At 48.7% G+C, this 26,968-nt stretch overlaps 1 protein-coding gene across 1 annotated transcript; it reads right to left on the bottom strand.

Annotated features, from left to right (window-relative positions):
- Positions 1-16,385: 16,385 nt before the first annotated feature.
- DMRT3 (doublesex and mab-3 related transcription factor 3) lies at positions 16,386-24,692 on the bottom strand. The gene is made up of 2 exons (XM_042804996.1): positions 24,254-24,692; positions 16,386-17,350 (listed from the first exon to the last, which is right to left on the bottom strand). Exons 1-2 carry the CDS (start codon positions 24,690-24,692, stop codon positions 16,386-16,388), a joined length of 1,404 nt encoding a protein of 467 aa, XP_042660930.1.
- Positions 24,693-26,968: the final 2,276 nt, after the last annotated feature.

The raw sequence follows: 26,968 nt of genomic DNA, 5'->3' as shown, positions 1-26,968 counted from the left end.
CTTACAAGAACGAAACATTCTAATTCATTCCTGATAGGGGCTGTGGTGGACACTCGCCCAACATTCAGACCCTGCTGGACCATGCTCCAGCCCAGCCCAGGGTCACGCTGGAAATCCCACATCAAAGGTCTCTCTTGAGGCATCTCTCAAGGGAGGGAGAGTTGGAGAAGCACCAGCCTGGACAAGGAGGCAGTTTCTCTTCACAGCTTCTCTGGTAGGGAAGATAGGAGTGGGGATTTTGGTAATAGGTAGGTAACACACATCTCTCAATGAAACTCCTCCACAGGAGAGAAGGCAGAGGAACTGATAGGGCTGTTTCCTTCCCCTGACCCCAGCAGCCCTGTCTCCCCAATCAATGATATCATACCCTCCAGCAAAGAAACTCTCCTCTGCAAACTGGAGATGCAAATCAGCATGGGGGTCAGGGAGGGGGAGGTGGGAGGGGGAGAGGAGCAAACTTCTGAAAGACCCTCAGCCCTTATCAAAGAGTCAAGGAGAAATGGTAGCAAGAGAGGCTGGCTGCAATTTTTCCATATGCACATCCAATGCACTGACCTTTCCATGCACCAAATAACAAAAACCACCCCTCAGCTCTGCTCCCTGATGATGTGCCTCCCTGGAGAAATTCTTTGAAGTTTCCTGCCCTTCAGCAGTGTGGGAGATCACCAATCCCATATACTTCTTTCAAGAAGTACTGGGACCTCCAGAAATCAAAAGCAGCTCTATTTCCTTTTTTCATATAAGTTTCCTCTCATTACCTGGCAACCTTACAACTCCCAGGAACAGCTGTCTTCCTTGCACACACCTTTCTTCCCCATCCCAGTCTCCTTCGCCTCAAACCTGGCCATATAGGCTAATATTTGTCTTCTTATAGTCTTAAAAATTCCATCACAGAAATCTGCAAGTATGACAACATAAAGAATGCAAAGACAAATGCCATCTTCACCTTCCAGCATATCAGTTGGTTCCTGTGATCATCTTCAGTAGCCACCAATTTTGCAACTGCTCTGTTGTTCTGATTTTGACAAATATCCTACAATAATTTTGTGTCCTGAATGTATGCATGGGATTACTCTTCAGCATTGCAGTTACAATCGTTAGCAATTAATCATTAGCAGAGCAGGCCCTGGTAGAGCCACGGACCTGATTCCTTGTTTGTTTTACAGCACGGCTTAGAGTAGCTAGAAACACAAATGATTTGTGCAGCCAAGCGTGCTAAAAGTAGTAGTTGATGTAATTGCAATGAGTTGAGTTGGCCTTGTGTGTTGAAGAGTATGTGTTGCAAATCCCAGAATATCACCGTCATCATAAAACAGTTTGGTTTGGAAGGGACCTTAAAGATCATCTAGTTCCAACCCCCCTGCCACAGGCAGGGAGACCCTCCACTAGACCAGGCTTCTCAAAGCCCCGTCCAGCCTGACCTTGAACCCTCCCAGAGAGGGGGCAGCCACAGCTTCTCTGGGCAACCTGTGCCTGTCCCTCACCACCCTCACAGTGAAGAATTTCTTCTTTATATCTAATTTAAATCTAACCTCTTTCAGTTCAAAACTGTTACCCCTTGTCCTGTCACTACACTCCCTGATAAAGAGTCCTTCCCCACCTTTCCTGTAGCCCCCTTTAAGCACTGGAAGGCTGCTATAAGGTCTCCCCGGAGCCTTCTCTTCTCCAGGCTGAACAACCCCAACTCTCTCAGCCTGTCCTCATAGGGGAGGTGCCCCTGATCATGGTACCCCTCTGGACCTACTTCAGCAGGTCCATGTCCCTCTTACATTGAGGGCCCCAGAGCTGGACACAGTACTCCAGGTGGGGTCTCACAAGAGTGGAGCACAGGGGGAGAATCCCCTCCCTCAGCCTGCTGGCCACACTTGTCTTGATGCAGCCCAGGACATGGTTGGCTTTCTGGGCTGCAAGTGCACATTACTGGCTCATAGTCAGTTTTCCATCCACTAATACCCCCAAGTACTTCTCTACAGTATGAACTCAGATGGATGGTTACAATCAGAATAGAAGCGTCAAAAACACTTCCAGATTGTCATTTAATTATTTTTTACTCTACAGACCGTATTTTTGTAGTGAGCTATGTCTGTATAATCTGACTGAGACGATTTAGGTTAAATATGCATACCCATGAACTGGATATGTTTGTGTGTCTTCCTGGTCATATCATCTAATCTGTGGACAAAACCATTTTCTATTGTATTTAATTTAGTATCTCAAGTGAGCCCAGCACATTCTCAGTTGCCTGTCTTGCTGATCTGCAGAAGTAGGCATGGTCTTGCTGATCTTGCCATACTGGCAGCCAAAAAGAAATGCTGTTTTAAGTTGAAAACTAAAGGTGGCCACTCTGTATCTTGGTGGGTGAAAAAACATTTTCAATATATTAACTTAATCATCTTTTAACTGCAACGATATTTCAAGGGCTGCTGTGATTTCATTTTTTTAGCAAATTAAAGCAGTATTAACAGTGCTGCTGTCCACAGCTACAAAGCTAAGAGGCGATTTGGGATAATCAAAACACAACATCTAAAGGGATATTTTTCAGGTCTGTACCAGATCCTACAATATACAGCAAGTCATCATAGTATGTCTACCTTTCAGCTGTCAGACCATGTCAGCATCTGAACCGCCATAAATAACACACCCAGGACAAGCCAGATGTGCTGGTATGAATGACCAATTCGTTATTGTTACAGAGAAGACAGATCAGCATGTGGCAACACACTTTAGCACTGCAGATCACTTTGCCACCTCTTAGTACATCAGACAAGAATGATCAAAACCAGCAGTACAACGATCACTTCCTACACTCTGCTCTCGGGCAAAGCCATTTTTGCACAGTCAGGCAAGTGATCCTTCAGCTCTGTAATATTAGGAGTGAAAGCTTACTAACTTGCTTTCTGTATTGAACCTTGCACACTGCAACCCTAAAACCTGACAGCAGCCTCTGAGCAATGCCAAAAATACAAGCAGGCAAGTCCAATCATAATCCTTTGCAGGATGCTGTGCTCGGCAGTCATTTCCTGCTTCTCACATGTAAAGGTAACAGACACAGAGAAAGAGGCTGAAATGGTCTTTATGGCTTGGCACATCTCTAATAAAAAAAGAACCTTGATCATATGAAGAAAGAGACAGTTCTGGGATATAAATACTGTAGAAATTGGGAAGTCCTGTGGCAGGCAGAACATCTGTTTATTACATTTGCCAGTGTTTTATTTTCAGTTGCCCATGACAAAGAATCAGGACTTTCACCAGTGCAAACTGTGCTCAGTCATAAACACAGCACTACCCTTTTAAGGTACCTTGAGCATTATAAAGCAGCAGCTTTATTATAGGCAAGTGACAGAGAGTCAGAAATTGTCGTACAGGAAAGACAGTTCCAGAACAGGCCACCTTTTATGAAGAAAGTATTTTACTTACAGGTGAGGGGATTTATTTCGTGTGAACATAAATAATTTAAGCAGCATGAAGGAAAATTTTGAGAAAAGCTTCTTGTGGTAAAACAATCTGTACTAGCATTCTCCACAAAATCCCTACAACAATATTAACCTACTGACACTCATGTCAAGGAATGAGTTTTGGTAACATAAACTTCACTCTGTGTTGTATGTTAGTGCAATATCTCTACAGAACGAGAAAGGGGATGTATTCCAAAAAAACGTTATTGTTAATGGGAAAATCAGAAAACACCACACTCAGCAGTGAAGTTCATAAGGAAATTCACTTGAGGCCACATCCAAGGTATTACTCTCCTTGGTTTACTCTTCATTTTATGTGCACCACTGAAAAGTGTTACACGGTGAACTCACTTCACTGTAATGCAATGCTGTTTTATTAAATATACCTTTGATGGATCTCTGGGTCAGCCAAAGACCTCAGAAGGAGGCAAACATAAAGGAAAGCAGTCATTCAGTAAAATTAAGATCCTACTCAAACTCAAAGCAAACCAGAGCAAAATAGATCTGTGCAGAAAGAGCACTGGTCGGATCTACTGAGAAGGAACCAAATGTGAGATTAGAAAACCAATCTACAGTCATTTACACAACTTACTGCTCCCCAAAATCTTACATGCTGGAGACAGGCAACCAGCTTCTCCACAGGATCTGTCTCCCAAAACACTGGTGTGCTGAGCATCCACACAAAAAGAGGTCCATCAAGGCCCTTGAAAATGGCACCAAGGCCAGAGCAGACCACCGTGAGTGTGCTTTACTGCATATGTCCTAAACATAAAGCACATGAGCCAGAGGAAATCAGACCAAAAATATTAGACATTAATGCCATCTCTCCCAATACTAATGATTTGTTAATGTGTATGACATTAATTGCTTCAATAAGGGGAAAATGTCCCAGTTCTTCTCATAATTACAGGAAGGTTACTGAACTGGTCGAATCATTCTTGTCCCGGTTTCTAGAGTTACAATAAGAATCAGCAGAAGAGTGGTGGCAATAGGAAATTCCTCTGCCCTTTGAATGGAGGGATTAGCTGAAGAGAAGTGTACAAGAAATGTTGGTGGCCCCAGCTCCCACAGCTCCCTACCTCCCAGCAGTGCAATCCCTACGCTTGCTCCAGACACAGGGACAGTTAAAAGTACAGCATATAACTGAATGCCGCAGACTGTCCTTACATCCTACTTTGCCAGATGTTGCAATTTTTGAGGGAAAAAGGATCACAGAGAATCCAGGCTAGCTCCTAGATGTTCCTGCCCCGACAGCTTTAGCTCAATGCTGTAACTACTTGCCTTCCACTAGGCATTTCTCAGTCGCCTCAGTACCGGCATTTGTGGCATCCACTGGATATGCCAAAGTTTACAGTCCTGCTTGTATTCTAACATGTGTTGGGTAACTGCATTTGCTCCTGTGCACCCAAGACATTTGGCATGATATTTAAGCACAAGCACACCTAGCATCACAAGTCCACAACCAAGAGAAGCAGTGCCTAAACTGAATTTCTAAAACTTGTGTTAATACGTACATATTTCTAAACATAAAGGCTAATTCAGACATGGGGCATGACTTACTGTTTCATACTAAGCAACTCAGATCTACTACCAGAAATAGCAAGCAAGGAAGTAGACTTTTTTAAGCAGGCCTTTTGCCTATATGTAGTAAACAGAAAAAGCACCTTTTCACAAATGAGGAAACATCCCACTAGCAAATCAAATCCATACTACCTCTCCATCACTTCAAAATTGAGACCTTAGCATGTCCCAAACAGCAGCAGAGTCAGGATATGTTTAAGGCACCAAGAACTAATTTCAAGCCCTTCACGAGGGCTGCTCCACAGGCAAGACATAATACAGATTGTTTGGTATGAAAATAAAACACCCTAGGAAAAATCTTCATTCCACTAGATAGACTAGGAATTGATATACACACTTTGTTTTGACTACAAAAATGTTTGTCATTTTAGAATGCGAAACAAATTTCTGTACCTGGCACTAGTGTCACTTTCCAGCCAGACTTACAGCTTGTTCTCTGACAGAGCACACAGAAATAATCTAGTATGGGCTATAACCAAGACAGTTCAAAAAAGTAAGTATCGAAAGAAGGACTTCAAACATCCAAGACAGAGGTAACTGTGAAAAAGGTTTGATTCTTCATATTGAAAACCAAGTAGCAGCTAGTGATCCCACATGGGAGGCCCTCAGTTAAAAAGGCATCTATCCTACACATTTCACAGACTACTGACATTGCCAGACATCTCTGGACTGATCAGACACTACTTAACTCTCTTTCACTGTCACCGTTCTACTGCACAGTGGCAAAAAAATGGTTTGGTAACATACATTGTAAAAGCTGAGAAAAAGACTCCAGTGATAAGGGAGAAAGGCAATTATCAAGTGTCTTGAAACCCTGAGACACTCGATGAGCCAAAGGTTTGGCATATGGCTTCTAGTATTCCTCCTTTATTTTGTTGGGCCCCCTTCCACCGTCAAATAGGATAAACAAAATATCTTTGACTTTTTGTGAAAGAGGAGTTCAAAGCGAAGTTGTGTGTGTATGTGTGTGCATGCAGACGCACACAAGACAGATGCATGAGTGGACCCCACTACTGAGTATTTTCCTTGTTGTTTCTGATTTTCTCCCACTAGATGGAGTTTGACGACTTTGGCAGGTCCTGCTGCAGCTGTCTTCCAGTGCTGTTATTAATGGTTGTGTGTCTGGGTGCATGATAGTGATGTTAACAATCTGATTGTGTTCAGTTATGAATTAATTTTCCTGACTACAGTGAAACGTATGTGCCAAGAATGGCCCAACACTCTGAGAAGACAATGCATAGGTACTTGAGGATCTGTTCAAAAGGTACCTTGTAATTTTGAGGTCATGTATCTGGAAAGGCCATTAAGCAGCAGCTAACATGTTAATGGAAAAAAGATTACATTAGAAAATAAGAAATATGCAGCTTGTTTCTCGAGGAACTTAAAACATTATATGGAGTGGAACCACAATACAGTGTGACAGTCTGGGTCTTATGTCAAATGTGACACCGAACCTACCTCTGCCTCAGTGCCAAAGCTGCCAGTAGCTCCAGCCAGCCGGTAATACTGATTCATATGCAGAACCCCGAAGGCTACATAGTTGGGATCTGTCATTTGATTTGCTTTGTTTCATCAATGAAAACTGAACCCAAGGATCAAACTGAAGGACTTGATTTAGTCCCATCTCCATTCTTTTTATAAGTGGAACCAGAAAGTACAGTGGCCCCTGAATGCGGAAGGAGAATCTTATCCTGATCCAGTCCTGCTTTCACCTTTCACTTCTTCTCCTTCATCATCATCATCACCACCACACCTGTTGTTGTTGATCCTACACAGGATTAAGGCAGTGTGGCAATACAAACCTTTAAAGATGACCTTCAGTCGTGAAGAATTCCTGGTAGTGCTTGAAATGTGGTAGCATGTGAAGACATCTTTCTTGACTCTAACCTGTTGAAATGGCCTCCCTGAAAACCTTCTGAACAGTTTCAGCCTCACAGGTTACATTAGCTTATACAGGAATTGCAGAAGGGTTGGAATTGCAGAAGGGTTAGGCAAGAAGGAAAGCAACTGGAGTTCTATAAGGAAAAGTTTTACTTTACAAGACTTACTATATTAGTACACTGAAAAGAGAAGGTCTACGTCATCGTTGTACAAGGAGCACATCAAACTGCCTGTGCTCCTCTTGAAGAAGCCAGCTAGCCAGCTTCTTCTGGGCAGGGTGGTGGCATCAACTGCTTGCAGGGGCCTCCATTCACTTGCTCAGAGCAGTCGTTTTCTCTGCTGGGGTAACTTCTGGATAAAATGTCAAGCACAGGTACAAACTACATTCATGTATGACAGGAAAGTCAAAGCCACATCTTTTCCACCAGACTTCTATCCCCAGAGAATAATACAGGATAAATCACTCCCAGTACAGACGGGGAAATTTCATCCTGTATTTGTGCTTTATAATTTTCTTAAAAATACACAAATTATGAAAAAGGTACATAATCTAAAGGTCTTGAAGTGTGACTACCTGAGAACAGCTTGGCTTATTTTATGCACTGCCAAAAGACTTAACCTCTCTTTTGACAGAGGACCTAGCCAACATCACCCACACCTTTGACTACTGTAATGCATTTTATATCAGCCCAGAGAGTAAATCCAGCAAGTAACAGAACTGGGAGCAACATTTGGCAGCTCAGTGTTAGGGAGTAATTCTTCCAGGAATTCACAGCACCAGCCATTTTCAGTCAGCAAAACCTGACACTGCCATCCTCGTTTATTGATTTTTAGAGCGTGTTGCAAGATCCATTTATTTCTCCCCAATCTGTGGGCTGGTGGACATGAGATAGGTACGCTGCAAGCGCCAGAAGGAGAAATGGTTTTCTGTGCACTGGCTGCACCGATGCTTCCTTCAGACCCCGCACGTCGCCCACCGCAGGTTTTTGTGCATGCCTGGGTGCAGCGATGGCTAAGCCGCGCCTTGCTGCCCTGCTAAGCCAGGCTTGGGAAGAGTGAAGCTCAGCCGTGGGGTGCCACCGGCGCTGACCTCCGCGGAAGGCCAGCCGCCGCAGTGGCCCCCCTTGCCGAAACCGCTGGTGTCGTGACCAGAGCTGCCGACACGCGTGGCCCGACCCTCCCACCGCGCCGTGGGGGCTCGGCGCTGACTGCTGACAAGCCGGCACCCACGGTGCTGCTTCGCGCCCTCGGCTTTGCAGAATCGGGGCGGGGGGGGAGCGGTGGGGGGGGGCGGTGGGGGGCGGGGCTGGCCACCCCCGCCCAGCTCCCCGCCGCGCCTAGTTGACCCCCACAGCAGAAGCCCCCCGCCCCAAACCCACCCTTCCAGGGCCGCGCAGAACGAGGGAGGGACGAAACCCTCCCACCTCGTGCAACGTCATCCTGTAGCGTCATCCAGCGGTTGCGCCCGTCACCCGCGGCGTCAGCGAGGCGGAGGGCCCGCGGCGGGGCCGCGCCGACACTAGGTGGGGCCATCGGCTCGAAGGAAGGAGCCCCCGGCGGGGCGGGCCGGGGGCGGAAAGTCGGTTTCCCTCTGGATCCCGTCTGTTACGAACTACCGCTCCTTAGCTCCTGCAGATCCATCCAGTGTTGGGCTGAAATACGGCCAGACGACCTGATTTTATGTGAAGACAAGGCCATGCCTTTGATGTCCAGGTCGAGTTGTGCAAGCCAGCATTCACCTTAGCTATATATATCTAAATAATACATCCTACAGTCATTTATGACTGACTCTTCTCTAAGCTCAGCTCAGGGATGCAGTCAAAGACAGTTGCAATTCCAGACATTTGGAAATGAAAAATACAACCCATTTCCCAAGGAGCTCTCAAATATCTTGTACACACAGTTAACATTTTCGCCTGAACTCTTACTTTGCCAATTCAGGAAGGAGGACGGAGCCCCAGGCTGAAGGACTAGAGTCACAAACCAGTTCTTCAGCATGAGTGATTTTTTTGGGGTGCTGGTGAAACAAAAAAGCAATTGAAGTTCCTTCAGGGAGTAATTTTAATTTGTTGCAGATGAATTAAAACCAGGACATAGTAACTAGGTGTTGGCCTGTGTTTGCAGGCCTTGGAAAGTGTGTAGAAAGCTGTAGGAAAGGTGCTGTGAAGGGGATGAGTAATCAGAGTACAACCACTACGAGCAGGATGAAGGTGATTGTATTGCCTCTCACCACACCCACAACCACAGTTATTTCTTCTATTGCCAGACCAATGGGACAGCAACAGAATTGAAAAACTGTTAAAACAACAGCCAGCAGTGATGGCCAAATCAGGAAATACGTGAATGCCAGACAGTAATTCAACAAGCGGGATGTTTGCTGGAGGTTTTTCACGTTAAATGTACACTGATCACCTGGGGAGTTAGTCATAGCTTTCCGTATCCATACATCATACAACTCTGCTAAAACCTCATGCGGTGAACTTTCCAGGGGAGGAGGGAGGAATGAGCACGGGCAGACAGTGAGACCATCCTCTCTCACCTCCTGACTCCTACTAAAGGTCACCCTGTTCCCTTTTCAAGGCAATAGCAACACGGGCAGTGATAGTGCCTGTGGGCAGTGGGCCTGGGAAAGCATCACTCCCCAGAAGCCACTGAAGGTCAGAAATTATCCTCTCCCTCACTCCTTACTTGTTGCAAAGTTTTGCAAAACAACCCCAATTCCAGCCAAATCCCCACTCACTCGCTGGGACTGCAGTAATTGATGACTGTTCTGTGTGCACCCACTACAGGTGAGAATAGCAGAAGGAGGTACGTGTGGGTGAGAGGAGCCAATCCCCCTCCTCCCTTTGGACTCGGAGAAATATTATCAACTATATTGGCAAGTATTTATGTTTTTGACAAATATTCAAAATAAATTCACTTCCCCTCCCTACCACCCACTGTCCCTGATTATGAGTTATTTGGCAATGGACCTAAAAATAAAGCAAAATACATGAGGCTGAATATTCCTCTTGTTTATACCTCTGCGGATTCAGAAGAAAAAGAAATTACAGAGGAATGAGCAATTAATAAAACTTGTAATTTACATGTAGCTGACCATAACCGTCCTAGTGACTAAGCCACACAGTTTAAAATATAATAGCTAGCTGTCAATTGGGCCAAATCTATAAAGGGTGCTAAAAGTTTCCTGGAAAGGGTTTTGCAGTAAGTATCAAGCCATGTAGAATAATTTCCTGTAGCTTAGCGACTGTTCTTCTTGAGAAAGTGTTGCTTTTTGATACATAAAATATGTAGGTGTGCCAGACATTAGGTATTGCCCTTATTTTACTGGGGAACAAGGCAAGTTCAAGGTGAGAACCCACTGATTTCTGTTCCCAGGGAAGATGATAGTTGTGCTATGTGAATAGCTTGTTGCACCCCCCAGGAGCCTGGTCCTGGTGACTAAAACAAGAGATTAACATGCAGAGGCAGAGAACAGGATCCTAGATTTTTAGTGCAGCACTCCCTCAGGTATAACATCCCATCAGGATTGCTTCTGCATCCTTTGTCACATCAGTCATGTACCCCTTATAAATTATAAAAACATCTAGATTTGACAAGTAACAAGGAAGTAAGTCCCTCTGTATTCGTGTGTATTTCAGTGCCTCTTTTACATTCCTGTGTATATGCTGAGTTTTATCTCAGTCTTTCCAGTTTATATTCAATCTCAGCAATGTGCAGGCAAAGCAGGCGACTAGGCTCCAGAGAACAATGTTTCTGAAAGGGGGTTGAGCTTTGTCTCATCCATCAAAGCAGGAAAGTCACTTCTTGATTAGTTAGCACCTTCACAATCACGCTGCTGCTAACAGTACTCACTCTCGCCCTGCCTCTCTCTTGCCACAGGTACCTGCTCCCGGGGGGGGCTGCAGCCCCCAGGATGAGATGTGTGCTACTGGGAGAAGTGCCAGTGTGCACTCACCTCCCCTGGAGAGACCAGGAGGAGACCGGCTCCTACGGAGCCTGCAGACCCCCCTGCCCGAGCCACACAAGTGGGCCACTGGGGGCTTAGGAGAAACAATAGACTTTCTCGTGTCTTAAGTTTTGCTTTCCCACTTTTCATCAGACTTTTGCTGGCTCATGTATTCACTGCCTTTAGGGAAAAGAAGGGCAGTTGGTACAATTTTGTCAGAAGATTGGGGTTTTTTTCTGGGTGTCACAGAGGAGAAAGTTGGAATGTATGAAGTCTATAGGCTCAGAAATATGACAGGTGGAAAGAACCCAAGCAGTGTTTACCTTACGTCTCACAACTTTCAGCTGTTGTATGACAGTGGCTGACTCAGGATTCTCTCAGGATTATCCTGACCTTAGCTTTTCAGGGGAACTCTCTTGCTGAAGGCAGGCACTGTTCAGCTATTGAAAAGTTATAGCTTCTCTCTGAGAGAGAAGAAATTAGAAACAAAGTCTTATACTACATGCTCTGGTGAATACTATGCTCTGCTTTCATATTTACAGAGCACTTATTTTTTTTAAAGAGTTTCCAGATGATAACCACTAAATCCTTGCAGCAGTTATCTTTATCTTGTGGAGAGGGAAAAAGATACACCTGAAATTTAGTTAAACTGACCTCTGTGATCTTCCTTAGGTTAGTGGGCAGAGCAAGGATGTAACCTTGCAAAGGTTCCTGCTATCCATCCCTCAGCTGAATCACCTGCACAGCTTGAGAAGACAAAAAAAAAAAAAAAAAAGCAAACCACACTCCCTAAGATGCTGTAAATATTTTCTTTCTGCAGCAGCTTCAGGAGAGCATGATGTCTGGAAGCAGAGCTCCTCAAAGCACATCTCCCTCTGTAGCTGCCAAATCTTTCTCAGCATGTGATGGTCTGTATCCATTCTCTACAGGATCTGCTTCCTGGTAGTGGTCTAAAGGTTCAGTCCTCCACTTAATGTCAGGGTTCGTCCTGTGTACAGGCATGCATGGCATATGGCTGTGGCTGTGGCTCTCAAGCACGGCCGCTATTGTGGAAATGAATGGAATTAGTCTACAGTGAGGGGCGCAACTCTTAACCAAGGTTCCTGTTGTGTCACACGTGCAGCAGCCTGCAGGGAATTGCTGAGTCATGCACCAAGTCTACCCGTGACAGTGCAGAATGCTGCAGGGAACACATTAACGAAACACCATTTAGGGTGAAAAGACTCGTCTTTGTTATCTCCCAGTGGCAGACTACTGCGAGAACGTTAAAATACTGTATTAAGTTAGTTGTTATAGGGAAGGGAGAAGAATGATGCTTCAGAGTTATATGTCCACTAAAATTGAAGTTTGGATAGTGTGCATTCAGAAATAATTTTATTTTCCAGTAATGACAATATGCAATATCACGTAAGAAATGAAATTGAAGAATTGATCTTATTCTTCAAATACAGGATAGCTTCAGTATTAAAATTAACATATAAATTTAGCATCAATCTTATTTCCCCACTCATGTCCGCTGAATAAATGCACATAAAGAATGAATCACTGAAACAGTATACTGAGAGAATCAAAGTCATTTTTCAAAGATGTCAGCACAAATGTGAGGTGAGCCTGTTCACCGAGCATCCAACAAATGTTGCAGAGGTGGCCCTTCAGGCCCATAAGAAGGGCAAGTCAGGGACCCCCGGGCGGAGCAGCACAACCACCAGCAAAGGCAAGGCAGGGGGGAGTTTGGGGCGGGACATCCTCATCGCACGGTGCTAATCCACCACCCTGACTCTTCCTTTATCTACAGGTCTGTGAGCTGCTGGAGAACGTGAGCATGCATTAGGGCTCTCCACAGCATTCCTCTGAGGGAGAAATTACTGTTGTTCTTGCTTACATCATCGCTGGCCTTATCCACCTTGTCACAGCTAGAGGTTAACAAGCAGGGATTGAGCAGCGTGACTCGGGGGCAGCAGCCAGGCTCTGCAGAGCACACTGCTTTGGTCTCTGATGGGTCATCACTGCTGCTGATGACAAGCAGAGCAGTAGGCAGGGGGACCTTTCCGTGGCATTGCCCATCGGTTTTGCATGCACCCAGGGAGATTTGACAGTGAAATCACCTGCCTGACAGGAGAAAAAGCAGCCCCGAGACACCCCAGAGAGGCACCCGGGCAGCTGCTCAACCAGGAGCAGGAGCTGTGCAGCGGGCAAGGGGTGATGCTTTCTTGCTCCAAGAAAGCCACCAGCTCCTCTAGCTCCCCACTATCAAAAAAAAAAAAAAAAAAAAAAGACCCCTTGTTTTCTGGGCTCCAGCAGAAGAGACCTCGTCAGGCTCAAGCCATCTTTCTTGATGCTTAAATTCATTTTTTTCTCCATAAGAGGTTTCTAAGCAGCAATGCCTCCAATGCCTCCAGCTTCGCCCCTCCTCACCCACACGCCTTCTCCCTTTCCGCAGCACGACTTGCTCCGACAATGGAAATACCCTTTTTTTGCCACAAGATGGAGCTGGAAAACGCAGGGTTTGGGTGCCGTAGCCGCAGGCCTTCCCCCGGACCCCGGCGCGGTGGGACGGGGCGCTCCGCAAGCTCGGACCCCGGCCAAAGCCCGGCCTGAGCCAGGATGGGGCCCACCGGCTCTGGGGTGGCCGCTGCGGGCCCCGGCTGGGCGAGGCACCCAGGGCTCCTGCGGAAAAGGGGCTCCCTCGCCCCTCGGGCGCCCACGCTGCGAGGGTGGGAGTGGGTGGGCATCCCCGCACCAGCGCGGCGAGGGTGGGCGGGACAGGTCCCAGCACTGCGCGGGCAGGAGGTCCTGCCAGAACGGCAAGGGATCCTTGTTGTGCGGCAGCGAGAGGTTAAAAATTACATCTGCCTGCAGTGCCAGCCTGGAAAATACTGCTGGATTAATAAAATAATTTCTCGAAGACCTTGCGGCAGGCCAATCCATATTTAAAAAAAAAAAAATAATCTTCTGGATAGCCAAAATATTGTATGGTCAAACAAAAACCATTGTTCAACATCAAAACTTGCATTTTTGATTTTGAACACGTGTAGGTTTTCTTTATTGAAAAAAAAAATAAAAAAGAAAGATAATTGTGAATTGAGTCAAAAGCTACTTTATAACACTGGACAAGGATTATTATTATCTTGTTTGCTTTTTCAGAAAAGAGTTTATCATCATAAGAGATCTAATTTCAAAAATCGTACCACCAAATCTTCATTTTTCACCACAAGTTTTTCGAGTTATTATAGTTCACTCCACTTTACCCAAGGGTCACCTTTCTCTGAAGGATGTCCCGATTCCAAGATTCCGTAGTTCTGTTCTCTGAAAGCCCACAGGTCATAGTGTGTAAAGTCACTATGAGCTGTTGAAGGAGCCACTGTTTGTTTTTTCTGCTGGAGATGATTCACCCCCTGTAGCAAAGCCAAACAAAACAAAACAAAACCAGACAAAACAGAACAAAACTTCATTCAACATACAGGGATGCCTATACGAAGGTTTCTGCTGGAGGGAAATCTGCTTGCTATGTGAGCTCAAAACCAGAGCTCCTCCACCTATCTGCTTTTATCTAGCCTTCAACACTTAATTTCTCCATGATGTTGGAGCACAGCATTTCACTACCTCATCCCTTTCTGTTTGCAAGATCAAGCCTATTTTACCTATTACTTTTCTCTCTGGAGTAGCTGAAAGATGAATTTGTTTACAAGTGCCATATGAGTGAAGGCAAATCTGTCAGTACAAAACTGTAATTCTGCATTTATGAAAATTCCAGATGTTTTCACATTTACACTTCCATAAGGGAAGCTATTTATTTTCTTTCCTCCCTGTTGATAGGATTACCAACAAATTGTTTTTTCTGAACAGGTTGGAAAATTATGCAAGAAAAAGTATCTTTCTGTTCATTTATCCCCTAAGGAAAATAAAGTCATTATTTTATTCTCCTTCTTTTTGTGCGTGTTCAGTATCCTTATAAAATGCAAGATTCACTGGGTGCACAAACCTTACAAAATATGAAACACCAAATGAGAACACAGGCATTCATGTCAGGAATGACATCAGATAACGTGCCTGATATATATTACAGTTTTAAAGCCCATCTGCTTTAGAGTCCAACTTCAGGGTAGCCTCAATTGTTTTTGAGGTGTGGGACTAATTCATACACCTGACAGGCCTGACAGCCATTTCATCTGCATTCAGAGGTGTGTTTTGCAATACCCAACTGTCAAGCAGATGCGGTCACTTATGAACGGTTGAAAAAATGGCACTAAAACCTTAACAAACATCTAAGTGGAGAATTAATTTAGTGGTATTCCTCATCAGAAGCAGTTCCTAAAGTTACTCGGACACACATAAGATATGCAGTGTAATCAATGCATGCAAACATGCAATAAATTGTTCAAATCATTACTTTCTAGTTTTAGGGAAGTTGCCATTTGGCTAAACATTATTTTAAAGAAATGCCTGCTATTACATCCTATTTCCTTTTTTCTACTTCTACAGTATAGGAAAAAAAGTTGCTTCTGAAGCGTTGGGAGAGCCTTTTTTTCTGCTTGCTGTGACTATAGCAAGCTCTGCTTTACTCAGCCAAGCTTGGAAGTATCTGCAGTACATACTCAAAAGACCTCAGCTTCGCTGATGACATTTGCCTAATCTCAGTTGCAAGCTAGAAGGCAGGAAAGCAGAACCCAGACTTGGAAAAAGAAGCTTCCCTTGACTGCAGTTGCTGGAGCTGGACATTTTAACCCCGACTGAGGACTAATCAGCTCTCTATCTTCAGAAATGTTATTTGCCCAGCATAAATGACATAAACCAAGATCATCATCTTAGTTTATTTTTCTAGAGTCCTTAGCATGCTACATTAACCTGACAATGCTTAATCTGGTGTTCATTTCACGATACACTTCATGCAATTCACAGCTGTAATTGGTTTTACACTGACATTACACGTTTTGACCTAGCCATGGGAAAAGAATAATTCTTAATATTATTTATCTGAAAAGTGTCCAAGCTCAAACGGCACAGAATCAGCTCATGCTAGTTTCATGTGCATATTTCTTTCTTCTGACTTTTCTTTCACAGCAAGGATAACCACTGGCATAATATTGTAAGGTCCTTGTTTTAGTCCATTTGCAATTGAACTACGTTTGTTTGATTTCTTATGTCCTGAGGAGTTCTCTCTTATAAAACAGCATTCAAGTATTCTAGTTTAACATCCCCATTTTTCTGAGTTAAGGAACAAAGTAGACCTTGGGCTTCTGTTTCCATTATGAGTCTTCCAGAGTCCCATAACTGATAGCCGTAAAGTCTTCTTTGTAACACACACTCAGCACTAAAGCCAGAGTATTGCTTTTTGGCATTATCCAGTGAAGTGCAAGAAATTAAATAAGTTATGTCTTTATTGCTATAGTACAATACCAAGCAAAGTCACTTTTTAATACAATTGCAAGTGTTTCGTAGAGTACGTGTCCCTCCTCTTAGGGCCCAGTAGTTCAGCTGCACTGCAAGTGTCACTTCGTTATCACATGTTGAATGTCAATCTAAGAAGATGTGTTGAGTATTCTTGAGTCTGAAGAATCAGACCTTTCATCATACTCATCTTCTGTGTAAATCGGTTGCTTAGACACAATAGGACACCCGTCATCAGGGATTGAGATCCTAGGATCTTCTGATGAACGGGAAGGAAGGACAGGTGAGCTTCGGAAAACGGTGGCAGAGTTGCTAGAGAAAGGACTGACATACTGGGATCGCAGCTGGTACTGCTGCTGCAGTGTCATGGTGTTCCACAGGGTGACATCGTTGGGCAGGAACGGGCTGGACTGGTTTCTCGCCAAAGTGTTCCTCAGCATCAGCGGGTAGCGTGGTGGCTGAGGGAAAGGGTGCTGCAAAGGTACAGCCAGAGGATTTGGCACGACATTACTGGAATCGGCAGAGAACCTCAGTGTGTCAGGAACCCTAAATGCTGAGCCCACAGACCACTTTGAAGAGGAAAGAGGATATGAACTCAGCGTGTGTTCAAAAATGTGCCCGTTGGAAGGCAAAACAAGACCATCAGACTCTGCAGAAGTTCTCTCCCCACTGGCCACTGAAGACCGACTGGACAGGAGAACCTCTACGGCACTCACCAGATCACCGCCACATCCCTTCAGAATCAACTCCAGCACGGTTGGCTTTTGGTTAGGGAAGATCTTTTTCAAGACTTCAAGCGGAGGTCTGTTGGCTTTCAAACTGAAAGGTAAAGAAACTGTCCCGGAGGGACCTTCTATCAGGAGGTGGTTCTGCTCTGGGTGGTACTTGGGGCTGTCTGAATGGCTCTCTGTGCTCCCACCATTTTTCTGGACTGCATAACCAACCTCATCCACTGAAACAATTTCAGGGCTTTCAGGGGTGAAGCAACTTTTGGCTTTGGTCATGTCTGGGGAGCTCCTTTGGTCTGTGTCTTTGTCACTGTAGGACTCAGCATTGTCTGTTCCACTGGCATCACCCAACCGCTCCTCATTCATGTCTGCAAAGAGAAGGCAGAGAAGTTAATGAAAAGCTGAAGCCAAAAGCTTTTACAGATATTTGAGGATATAGTCTTCTTAAAGTGAACAGAGCAGGATCCTAAGCAGGGGAAAAAAAAAAAAAAAAAAAAAAAAAAAAAAAAAAAAAAAAAAAACCACAACATTTTTCACAGAGATCCTGTTAAAATTAAGGTCTCTTTGCAACATCTCATGAGAACAAAACTGCAAAAGAATAATGTGACCTAGTCTAGGCATTTTATACTGCCTCACAGATACCTGCCTCATTCTATCATGTACACAAAAAGAAGCAGGAGTCATTTTTCTGCTGCATCAAATACACTACATCAATCCTCTCTCACTGGTTACAAGGCAGCAACACACCATCCAAGTGCAAGCTTTCTTAGAGGAACATCATCATTTTCACATCCTGATTCCTCACCAGCACCATATCACTGACTGTGGGCTGAAGACATCCAGAGGGCACTTGGGAGACCAAAATTCCCTCTGTGAGACCAACATTATTGATGGAACCACTCCATCATGACTGTTGGCTGAAGATTAAAGAAGTCTACAAACAGATCAGTGTATTCCAGTTCTGTCTCTGTAGAAACAGAACTTCCCAGGCAAAGAATCACAAGCTTTTGCTCCAAATCCTGGAGCACAGCTGGTGCTTTGGCCCATTAGAGCACAGAATCTAGAAAAATCTGGTCTGGAGAGGACCTCTGGAAGGCATCTGGTCCAATCTTCTGTTCAAAGCAGGAGTAACCTAAAATATAGAGCATGTTGCTGATGTCCCTGCTCAGCTGAGTTTTAAATAATCCTAAGGATGGAGACTCCACAATGTTTCTCAGCACTTGTTCCAAGCACCATGTTTTTTGTGTGCTCAACTAAGAAGGGTGTGAGCTGAGTACAGGGCTGAAAACAAGCTTGTTGACCATGCTGTCTCCAGATGGACACCCGGAAATGGGGACACCCCAAATCTCTGGTCACTTTGGTAACACCTGGCCAGAGCATGGAAATCTTTGAAATAAGACTGCTTGTCAGAAGAGAAGAAAGGTTGACAGCTTTCACAGTTTACGCACAAGGGGAGGCAAGTTACTTGCTTGAGATTGTTCTCAGTTATTTCTCAAGAACACTGTTCCATTGGCCTTCCTCATACAGCAGAATGATGATCTCCCTGGGAAGCGTCGATGTCTGGGGAGAGGGCCATTGTCCAAGCTGTGCCTGACAGACCCTGCTTTAGCTGCACAGGGCAGCGCCTTTGAACACACATATGTGGAAGACTATCTCCAGAAACCAATACAACTACTTGTTTGGTTTCCCAAGCCCCTGGTGATCAGCCCAACTAGATAAAGAAGATGGAAGAAGCAAGAAAAGGCTACTAAAATGTGCTGATGATCACCACTGCCCAATCGGGATGCAACAAGTTGCACACAAGTGCCTGAGCCTCAGACGCTCACCACGGATGGTTCTGCCTCCCTCTTAGCCCAGGAACAGGCAGGTCATTTCCCCATGCAGCAGGCTAAGTTTACTGTGGAACAGATCAGCTCAAGACAAAGTCTATGAGCACAGTTTACCCACTTTGAGAAAGGACTCGGGGTCTGAGCAAGCCTGCGCTGAGTGAGAAGCCACTGTACTCACCAGAATGGGAGCCATAAATAAATATGAGATCCTGGCAGAGTACAGCCTGGCAGTCAGTGGGGCAAAGGGAAGTTCTCCTCATGAGGATGGCTGTGCCAGACAGAAATGGTGGGCCATCATACAGAGCTGTGGAATGCTGACAGTTTGGGCTGTGGAAGATGAGCATGGGAGTGGAGCCGAGGAATACGGGTGTCCTTATGGAGATCTTGCCCTTCTCTTTTAGCAAGATAACCTGTTTTGGGTACCCATTTTTATATTGGTTATGCTCTCTGCCCAGCAGAGAGAGAGAATCAATAACTCTTCATGTAGGTATATTGCAGAGAAGGCAATGTATGTATACACTCAGTGCATCAGTCTTGCCTTATCAGCCAAAGGGGAATGCAGGAAATATTTGCCAGTAGGAAACTGGCAATGTGTATCCTTTTGAGGAGGTGGTAAGACCTCAGCATAGCTCATTCATTATTTGAAAAAAGCCATAAGCCTCACTCTACCTTTCCCTCCTAACCCCTTCACATGTTCATAATCATCCATTTATTACAATTAAGAATAATTAATATCTGAGTGAATGGGCAATTTATAGATTAAGGGTTTACCGGGCAGTCTGAGGACAGGTAATTACCTCTGTCCCTGTCTTGGCAGAGTTAGAGAGGCATTTAAGGGAGGCTATGGTCCTAATTTACACATAAATAGATTGCACTGTGGTACCCAGTATTACCAAATGGACTACATGCAGGTAGAGCATATTTCAGAACTACTGCGCTTTTCCGGTGTATCTTTATGGGCTGAAAACAAGTAGCACTGTGGGAGCAAATATATGCTAAAAAAAAAAAAAAAAAAAAAAAAGATCAGATTAGATCTCATTAATACACTCCCTGATCCTTACAAATTATTATTTTCAAGATACTTCAAGGTTTGTTTAGCACCCTTAAAAGTGTCCTTCTGAGGCTTGGCTAAAAATTTTCCTCAAATTCTGAAAACTCATCCCACTGAAGCTTGCACCGTTATCCTCCGGAGACGGCACGGGTCCCGACGCTCAGGCTGGCACGGGAACAGGCTCCTCGCACAGCACAGCTCGCAGCGGTGCATCCCACCGGACTCGCAGGGCCCGGCCGGTAAAACTGGATTCCGGTGATCTGCATCAGCCGCTGCGGTTAACGCGAGGAGGATTATCCTCCGTCGGTTAACGCCGCGTTCGGCTGCTGTTGCGTTTCTCTTTCCCCCCTCTGCCTTTCTGAGAGCGGTTCTCGCCGCCGCGGCCGGGCGGTTTCCCCGGGGTCCCCGGGGTGTCCCCCCCGGGCGGCGCCGGCGGCCGCCCCCTCCGTACCCGCCCGTTTCCCGGCGCTCCCTGACGGGCAGCTCCTGCTTCGACGACGCTTTTCCCCACCCTGAACACCGCTTCCCCGCCACGACCGCGGCGCGGGGAGGGCCGGGCGGGCAGCGTGCTCCGGGGGCTGCCCCCACCTCTTCAGGGGAATTGCCGAGATCAGGTTTTTCGTTCGTTTAAAGCGGGCACAACGCACCAATCGCTAAATAAACAAAGATTCGGGAAGGTACATTGTAAATGTCCTTATGCGGGCACTGAATTGTAAGAATATTGCATGCATGTACTGATCCAAAATATCTATGTTTGCAGGTACACAAATATTAATTTTGTCTTCAGAATATGCAAGCCACTGCTGTTAGGCAAAGGTAATTTTTGCGCCACTCGTAAGCTTCACATGAGGATGTTCCAGGCTTTAAGGAAGACATCTCGTCCTCAGACATTTTTTAGGTTTGTAGGGCTTGAGTGTTGTGTTTGTTTTGTTGTTGTTTGGTTTTTGTTTGTTTGTTTGTTTGTTTTCCCCACACACCTTCTATTTCAAATCGCTTACATTCTCGTAGTCACTTTGCCAGCCCCAAGGAAACTAGGGAAATTGGTTTCTTATTGGTATAAACGATGGGGAGTATTCATCAAGCAATAGGCATGCAGAGACAGATGTATACCTAGATTTACAGCGATGCAGTGCAAATACAGGTACACATGAAACACGGCACAGTAGTAGAACCGTGCGTGCATTCACGGTAAAATCTACATTAAAATAACGCTGCTATTAATTTGGAGCAATATATACCCCGATTTTTCCTCTCCTATTTATACATTAAAGATCATGAGTCAAATATTGTAAGGCGGCCAAATAAAAGTAAAATGGGTGAGAGAGAGAAGCTGTTCTCCTCAAGTTAGTAACTTGTCTGAAAAACTTGGTCTAACACTTTGGAACCAAATCTGCTTCTTTGATATTCCCACCGCTGACTCTGTTAAAACAGCTTGCACTTTGATGGCTAGGAAAGCTCTTTCTGCAACACAGATTTTACCGGGTCCCCAAAACATCTGCTATTTTCCCTATTTCTATTATTAGAATGGACTGACACCAGAACTAGCATAAAGCCAGATAAAGCTAAGGTCGTGTAAAACTTACGGTTTTTTGGTGTTTTTTTTTTTTGTTTTGGTTTTGGGTTTTTTTGTTGTTGTTTTGGGGTTTTTTTGGTTGGTTGGTTGGTTGGTTTTTTTTCTTTTTTTGGCTGGTTGGCTGGTTAGTTTGGGGGTTTTTTTGTTTTGCTGTTCATTCAGGTTTTTAAAAATTACTTTCACTCCAGGCTTTCTCTCCTGTTTTCAAAGGTCCCAGGTACTTTGTGAGAGACTAGACACTGTTCCCCAGCTAACACAGAGACCGCTATGTTGCATTAAGAAGCTGGCTCTGAAATTAACTGAAGACTCGATATAGCGTTATATTAATTGTCTACGAGCCTTGATAACTAATATTAAGACAGAAAAATGTAAACATGCAGTGATGAGGGAGGTGCAAGTTCACGAGCAGCGTGCCAGGAGGAGGAATTATTCCGGATTAGCACAGGCAGATGCAACAGGGGTGCTTGCTAGGCGCGTTATTCGCACAGAACAGAACTTTGCAACTGTCCCACCGAAACGACCAGTAATAAATAAACATGAAAATAAACTTATCTGATTCTACCGTACGTCGGGAGATACCGCTCCGTACTGAAAAAAACAAACCTTCCAGGAGATTAATATCGGGGGCGGGGGGAGGGCAGCGGGGACAGGGACGACGGGACGGGACGGGACACTCGGGGGTAGAAACGGGGTGGGCTGAGGAAGCAAATAATTGCGTCCTCTGTTCTAATGACGGGTTTAGTATAGGTAGCAGGGGAGAGAGGGAAGAGAAAGAGAAAGCCTTGCCGTTCAGAGCACGCAGGATGGTTGGAAATAAAAGGGTGATCTGGTTAAACAGTGGCAGATGGCAGGAGGACCCGCGAGGAGATCATTTTCGGCTTTGCTCTCACGCATTTCCCCGGAAAGCGGGGAAAAAACCCTCTGTAACAAAGAGAGAGTGGGGACTGCGCGGGTGAGGTTCGTGAAACCGGGGCTACTTTCCGGCACCCCCGGTCCTGGGGTGCCCCGGCCCCCCCCGGGCCCGGCAACACCACGCGCGGGGAGAGGGGGGGCCGGCACGGCGCCGAGGGCCTTCATTTATGAAGATCTCCTCCGTTATTTCTTTTTTTCTTTCCCCCCCCCGCCCCCCGTAAAGCTGTTAGCAGAAAGTGCTGACTGGCTGGCAAGGAAGAATTTCTCATCAATACACTTTGATTGTATTTTGCAAACAAAATGCCTGTTGCTTGGTAACATTTCACTTGAGCCTGACCTTCTCCAAAAGTTATTGCTATCAGATTCGATTTACACTGTCCTCCCGTGATTACTGTAATCTTTTAAACTGGGAAGTTCATATATCAGGGGGAAGAAAAGTTGGGCGTGCAAGTCAATACTGTTCCTATCCACCAGATTTATATCCTGCTGGCGAAGTTTATTTGTTTCACTTTCTGGAAGAAGCCAAGGCGGTTTGGTGGGCGTTTTTACTCCCTTTTTTTTTTTTTTTTTTTTTTTTTTTTTTTCCTCCGGCCTCCCCCACACCCTTTCCCCCCTCCGCCCACCCGCGCGGTCTCCCTGACCCGGCCAAGAGCCACCGCGGGTGCGGGGCATCGGAGAGGATCCCCGCCGACGACAGGCTACGGCCAGGCGGAAATTTGGGGGTCGGAGGGGCCCCAAAGCCCCGGCCCTGGGGAACGGCCGGCGAAACCGGGCAGAGATGCGGGGACGGAGAGGGAGAGAGGGCGGGCAGGCGGTGCTGAGGGCCGGACAAGGAGAAGCGGGTCCCAGACCACCGGTAACCTCGCCGACACCTCGGGACCGGGCCGGCTCCGTACCCGTGCCCTCGGAGAGCGGCTGGTCCCGCACAGCGCTCGGCGGGTCTCCGGCCGCCCGGCAGCGAGCTGTAAGGAGCCGAACCGTGCGGCAGCCCAGGCTTTGCCTTTCCCCGCCCGGGGCACCGGGTAAAATTTGGTGGCAGACACTGCTTGTCAGCGGAGCGGGCCGCCAGCCGCCTGCCGGGCCGCCCCGTCGGGGAAGGCCGCCGGTTCCCGCTCAGGCGCGGGGCGGGGAAGGGAAGGGGACGCCGGCTCCGGAGCGTTACTTTTGGGTCTAGAAACGCGTGTCACCGGTAGGTCGCATTTACAAGGTGCCGGTTGCGGGCGGCGGATTCTGGGTCAGCATCTCTGACCTGCCGAAAGCCGCCCGGCGGGACACACGAGCGCGGGAGGGAAGCTGAAACAATCCGGTCGCCCCGCTCACCGCCTGCCGCCACCCGCAGCCCTCCTTGCTCCGCAGAAACCCTCCGGTTCCCGGAGCCGTTTATTCTCCAAAGCTCCCAGAGGAGATTTTATCCTGGACGGGGCCCCGCAGCCCGATGCCCTGGGTGCGGGGGAGCCGGGGAGCGGCTCCAGCCGGCTCAATGGGAACGGGGTCGGCCGAAGGGCGTGCGGCTGAGATCCACGCCGGATGCGGCCACGTCCCGTCCGGTCTGGGGGTGCGGGCCCAGGCGCGGCCCGTCGGGGAGCCGGCTGGCAGCGGCGGCGTTTGCCGGTGCCCTCCGCCGGTCTCGGCGGCTGCGAGGAGCGGGCCCGGAGCTTTGCGGCTCTCTGCTTTTGAAGGGCGACAACGCGCACCCACCGGGTTTCCCCGCTCCGTCCTCTTCCCACAGCGCCCGTCGGGAGGAAGGGAAAGCCCTCGCCTTTCCTTCTCCGGCCACCCATCCCCTCAGACCCGCCCGTCGGGGGTCTCTGCGCGGGCACTGCCCTCCCTTCCCCTCCTCCCCACGCCCCGCGCATACCCCCCCCCAAGCCCCCCCGGCGCCCGGCTCGGCCCGGCCCGGCCTCACCTGCCTTGGGGAGCGGCCCCGGGAGCGCGGGGGGCGGCTCGGCGGCCCAGCGCAGGGCGGCGGCGGCGGCCAGCTCGGCGGGGGCCCGCGGCGGCGCGGCGCAGGGAGGGGGCCCCGGCGGCGGGGCGGGGGGCTCGGCGCTGCCCGGCGGCCCCGGGAGGGCTCGCAGGGAGTCCGGGAGGAGGCTCTCCAGGCTCTCGTTAGCCTGCTGCCGGCGAAGCGCCACCTGCGCGGCCATCACCCGCTGCCGCTCGATGATGAGGATGCACTTCTCGCAGGTGCAGTCCTTGAAGCGACAGTAGCGCTTGTGGCCCTTCAGCCAGGACAGCACGCCGTGGTTGCGGCACCGGGCGCACTTGGGCGTCCGCTGCAGAGGAGCCCGAGGCGGCTGCGACACCGGGCCGCCCATGTAGAGGTACGGGGAGCCGTAGCCGTTCATGCCCGCGGGAGGAGCCCGGCCGGCTCCGGGGCGGAGAAGGGGGCAGCGGGGGCGGGCGGAGGTCCGGGCGGCGGAGGAGAGGCGAGGAGGCGGGAGGCTCTGCCCGCGGGCTCCGCGGGGGGCGCGGCCCCGGCCCCAGGCCGGCGGGGGTAGCCGCCGCCCGCCGCGGTGGCACCGGCGGGCAGAGCGTTGCCGCCGGCCGGAGCGACTCTGCCGCTGCCCGCGCCGCCCCGCCGAGCCCAGCGCCCCTCCGCCCACCCCCGCCCCCCGCCCGCCCCCCTCCCTCCGCCACTCTCCTTCCCCGCCGCCGCCGGGGGGGGATGGAGGAAGAGAAGGAGGGAGGAAGGGGGTTGGGGGTGGGGGGGAGGGGGGGAGGGAGGAAGGAAAGGAGGAGGGAGGCTCGGGGTGGGGGGTGGGGGGCTTTGCCCCGCCGTCGGGGGCGGTGGTGCTGCCCGTGCCGTGCCGAAGGGGCCCGTCCCCCAGCGGGCTGGGATCGGGGCTGATGACACCCGCCCACGTTCCCCGCACGGCTCGCCCCGCGAAAGCTCCCGGGGCTGGGGGCGAGCGGCGTCTGGGAGGTTTCCCCGGGCTCCGGACCGACCCCGCGGGGCCGGGATCTCACAGTCCAGACGGGGCGCTTGGAGCCCATCGAAAGCCCACGGGACACTACGGGCTGCTGCCTCAAACCCCAGCGCTGCGGGGAGTTTGGAGCCCAAAGTTTCGTCAAAGTTTTGAAGCCGCGAGAAGCTGTCCTGGAGCAGGAGCTGCCCGGGAGCGGCTGCGCGGCGCCGGGCCCACTCCCGCGTCCCCGCGGGATCGCGCCGCGGAGCCGGGCAGCTGCAGGCGGCTACCTGCCCCCGCGCTATCCGCCACCGTTCCTGCGCCCCTCGATAAGGCAGCGACTTAAATGCAAACGGTGACTATAGAAAGGCACTTGCCTTTCAGGGCAAGCCAGATCGTTTGCCACCTATTCGATGTACCCGATGCGCGGGGAGGTAATTTTCTGTATCTCCCGCCGCGGGGAGGTTTCTCGCTGAAACACGGATATTTCCGGTATGGCAGCGAGCAGTTTAAATCCAAATGTGATATATTAGTGAAAGAAGGTACAGGAATAATCGGCCATGGGGAGACAAATTCACAGCAAGCGTTTATCTGCCCGCGCAGCGGTACTTAGCGGCACAGAGTCCGCGGGTAGGCAGGCGCTGCTGCTCGGACTTGAACCCGTTTCACTGCCCCAGGATCTCCCCTGCTCCTCCCAGGCGCCTCTCCACTGTATCCGCTACACGAAATAAACCGTTTCACGAGGGTATGTAATTAGAAAATCAGATTTAAAACTCGGGAACTATTTCACTGGAGAGAGTAAAAAGCATGGCATGTGCTGTGAAGGTGTATGAGTGATATTTCACTACTTGGCTCTTTCTTAATTACTTTTTTACCTCTAGGAGACGAGTGACTCAGGGACATCTTTCTCCCCAGGGCCGTGTGCGGGGTGTGAGGGACGATGCGCGCCCCACCGGTTAACCGCACCGAGGCGGGGTGGCGAATCGGATCAGGTGCGGGGAACGGTCCGTTTTCCCACACCGCCGGTGGGATCTCCCTTTCTTTGCTGTCGGGGTGTGTAGCCGCGCAACCCCCCGTCCCGGGCACCGGCCTCCCCCGCGGGGCACCTTACACACCCGTGGGTCCCCGTCGGGGGGAGAAAAAATAAACCAGCGGTGCCTCCTCCGCGGAGCAAAGAAATACCCAACTATCCCGAAACTGCGAGGAGCGCGTAAAGGACGTTGACGCGGCCGCCCTCGGGATTCCGTTCCCCCCCAAACGAAGAAGAGGGGTGCAAGTGCGGGCGCGGGGGGGGGGGGGGGAAGAACCCTCCTTCCTCCCCCAGGAGCCGGAGAGGGGCCCGCGGGGCGCCTCCGCGGCCGCGGGCGGGCGGGCGGGCGGCTGCTGCTCCCGGGCCAGGCTGCCCCGGCGCGGCGGCGGGCTGGCTTAGGGCCGGGGGCCCCTCTCTCGCTTGGCTGCACACCGGGCGTTTAGGCTGAAATACTCGTTTGATATAATGCCGTAATCCTTTTCTCATATTTGATGGGAATGTTTTCCACGTCCTAGTATTTGACAACATCTCCCCATAGGGCCAGGTTCGTATTTATGTTAGCAAAACGTCCCCTGCCTGAACGTCTATTGTAACCCAACACCTGACAGCCCCGGTTCCCATTTCTGCTCGCAGAAAGAGTTTATTCAAGCACATAATGGGATCCCAGCAGAAATCTTTTCAGAAT

This window comes from Tyto alba, unplaced genomic scaffold, assembly GCF_018691265.1.
Source record: "Tyto alba isolate M040663 unplaced genomic scaffold, T.alba_DEE_v4.0 Super-Scaffold_42, whole genome shotgun sequence".
Taxonomy (NCBI): domain Eukaryota; kingdom Metazoa; phylum Chordata; class Aves; order Strigiformes; family Tytonidae; genus Tyto; species Tyto alba.
Note: the sequence above shows the minus strand (reverse complement) of the source record. Positions and strands in the feature narration are given on the sequence as shown.

What these genes read in the sequence shown, in the direction of transcription:
- DMRT3 (XM_042804996.1), bottom strand. Translation starts at nt 24,692, where the DNA reads ATGAACGGCTACGGCTCCCCGTACCTCTACATGGGCGGCCCGGTGTCG. An exon ending in GGGGCCGCTCCCCAAGGCAG is followed by an intron (nt 17,351 to 24,253) that starts GTGAGGCCGGGC and finishes TTCTCTTTGCAG; the next exon opens with ACATGAATGAGGAGCGGTTG.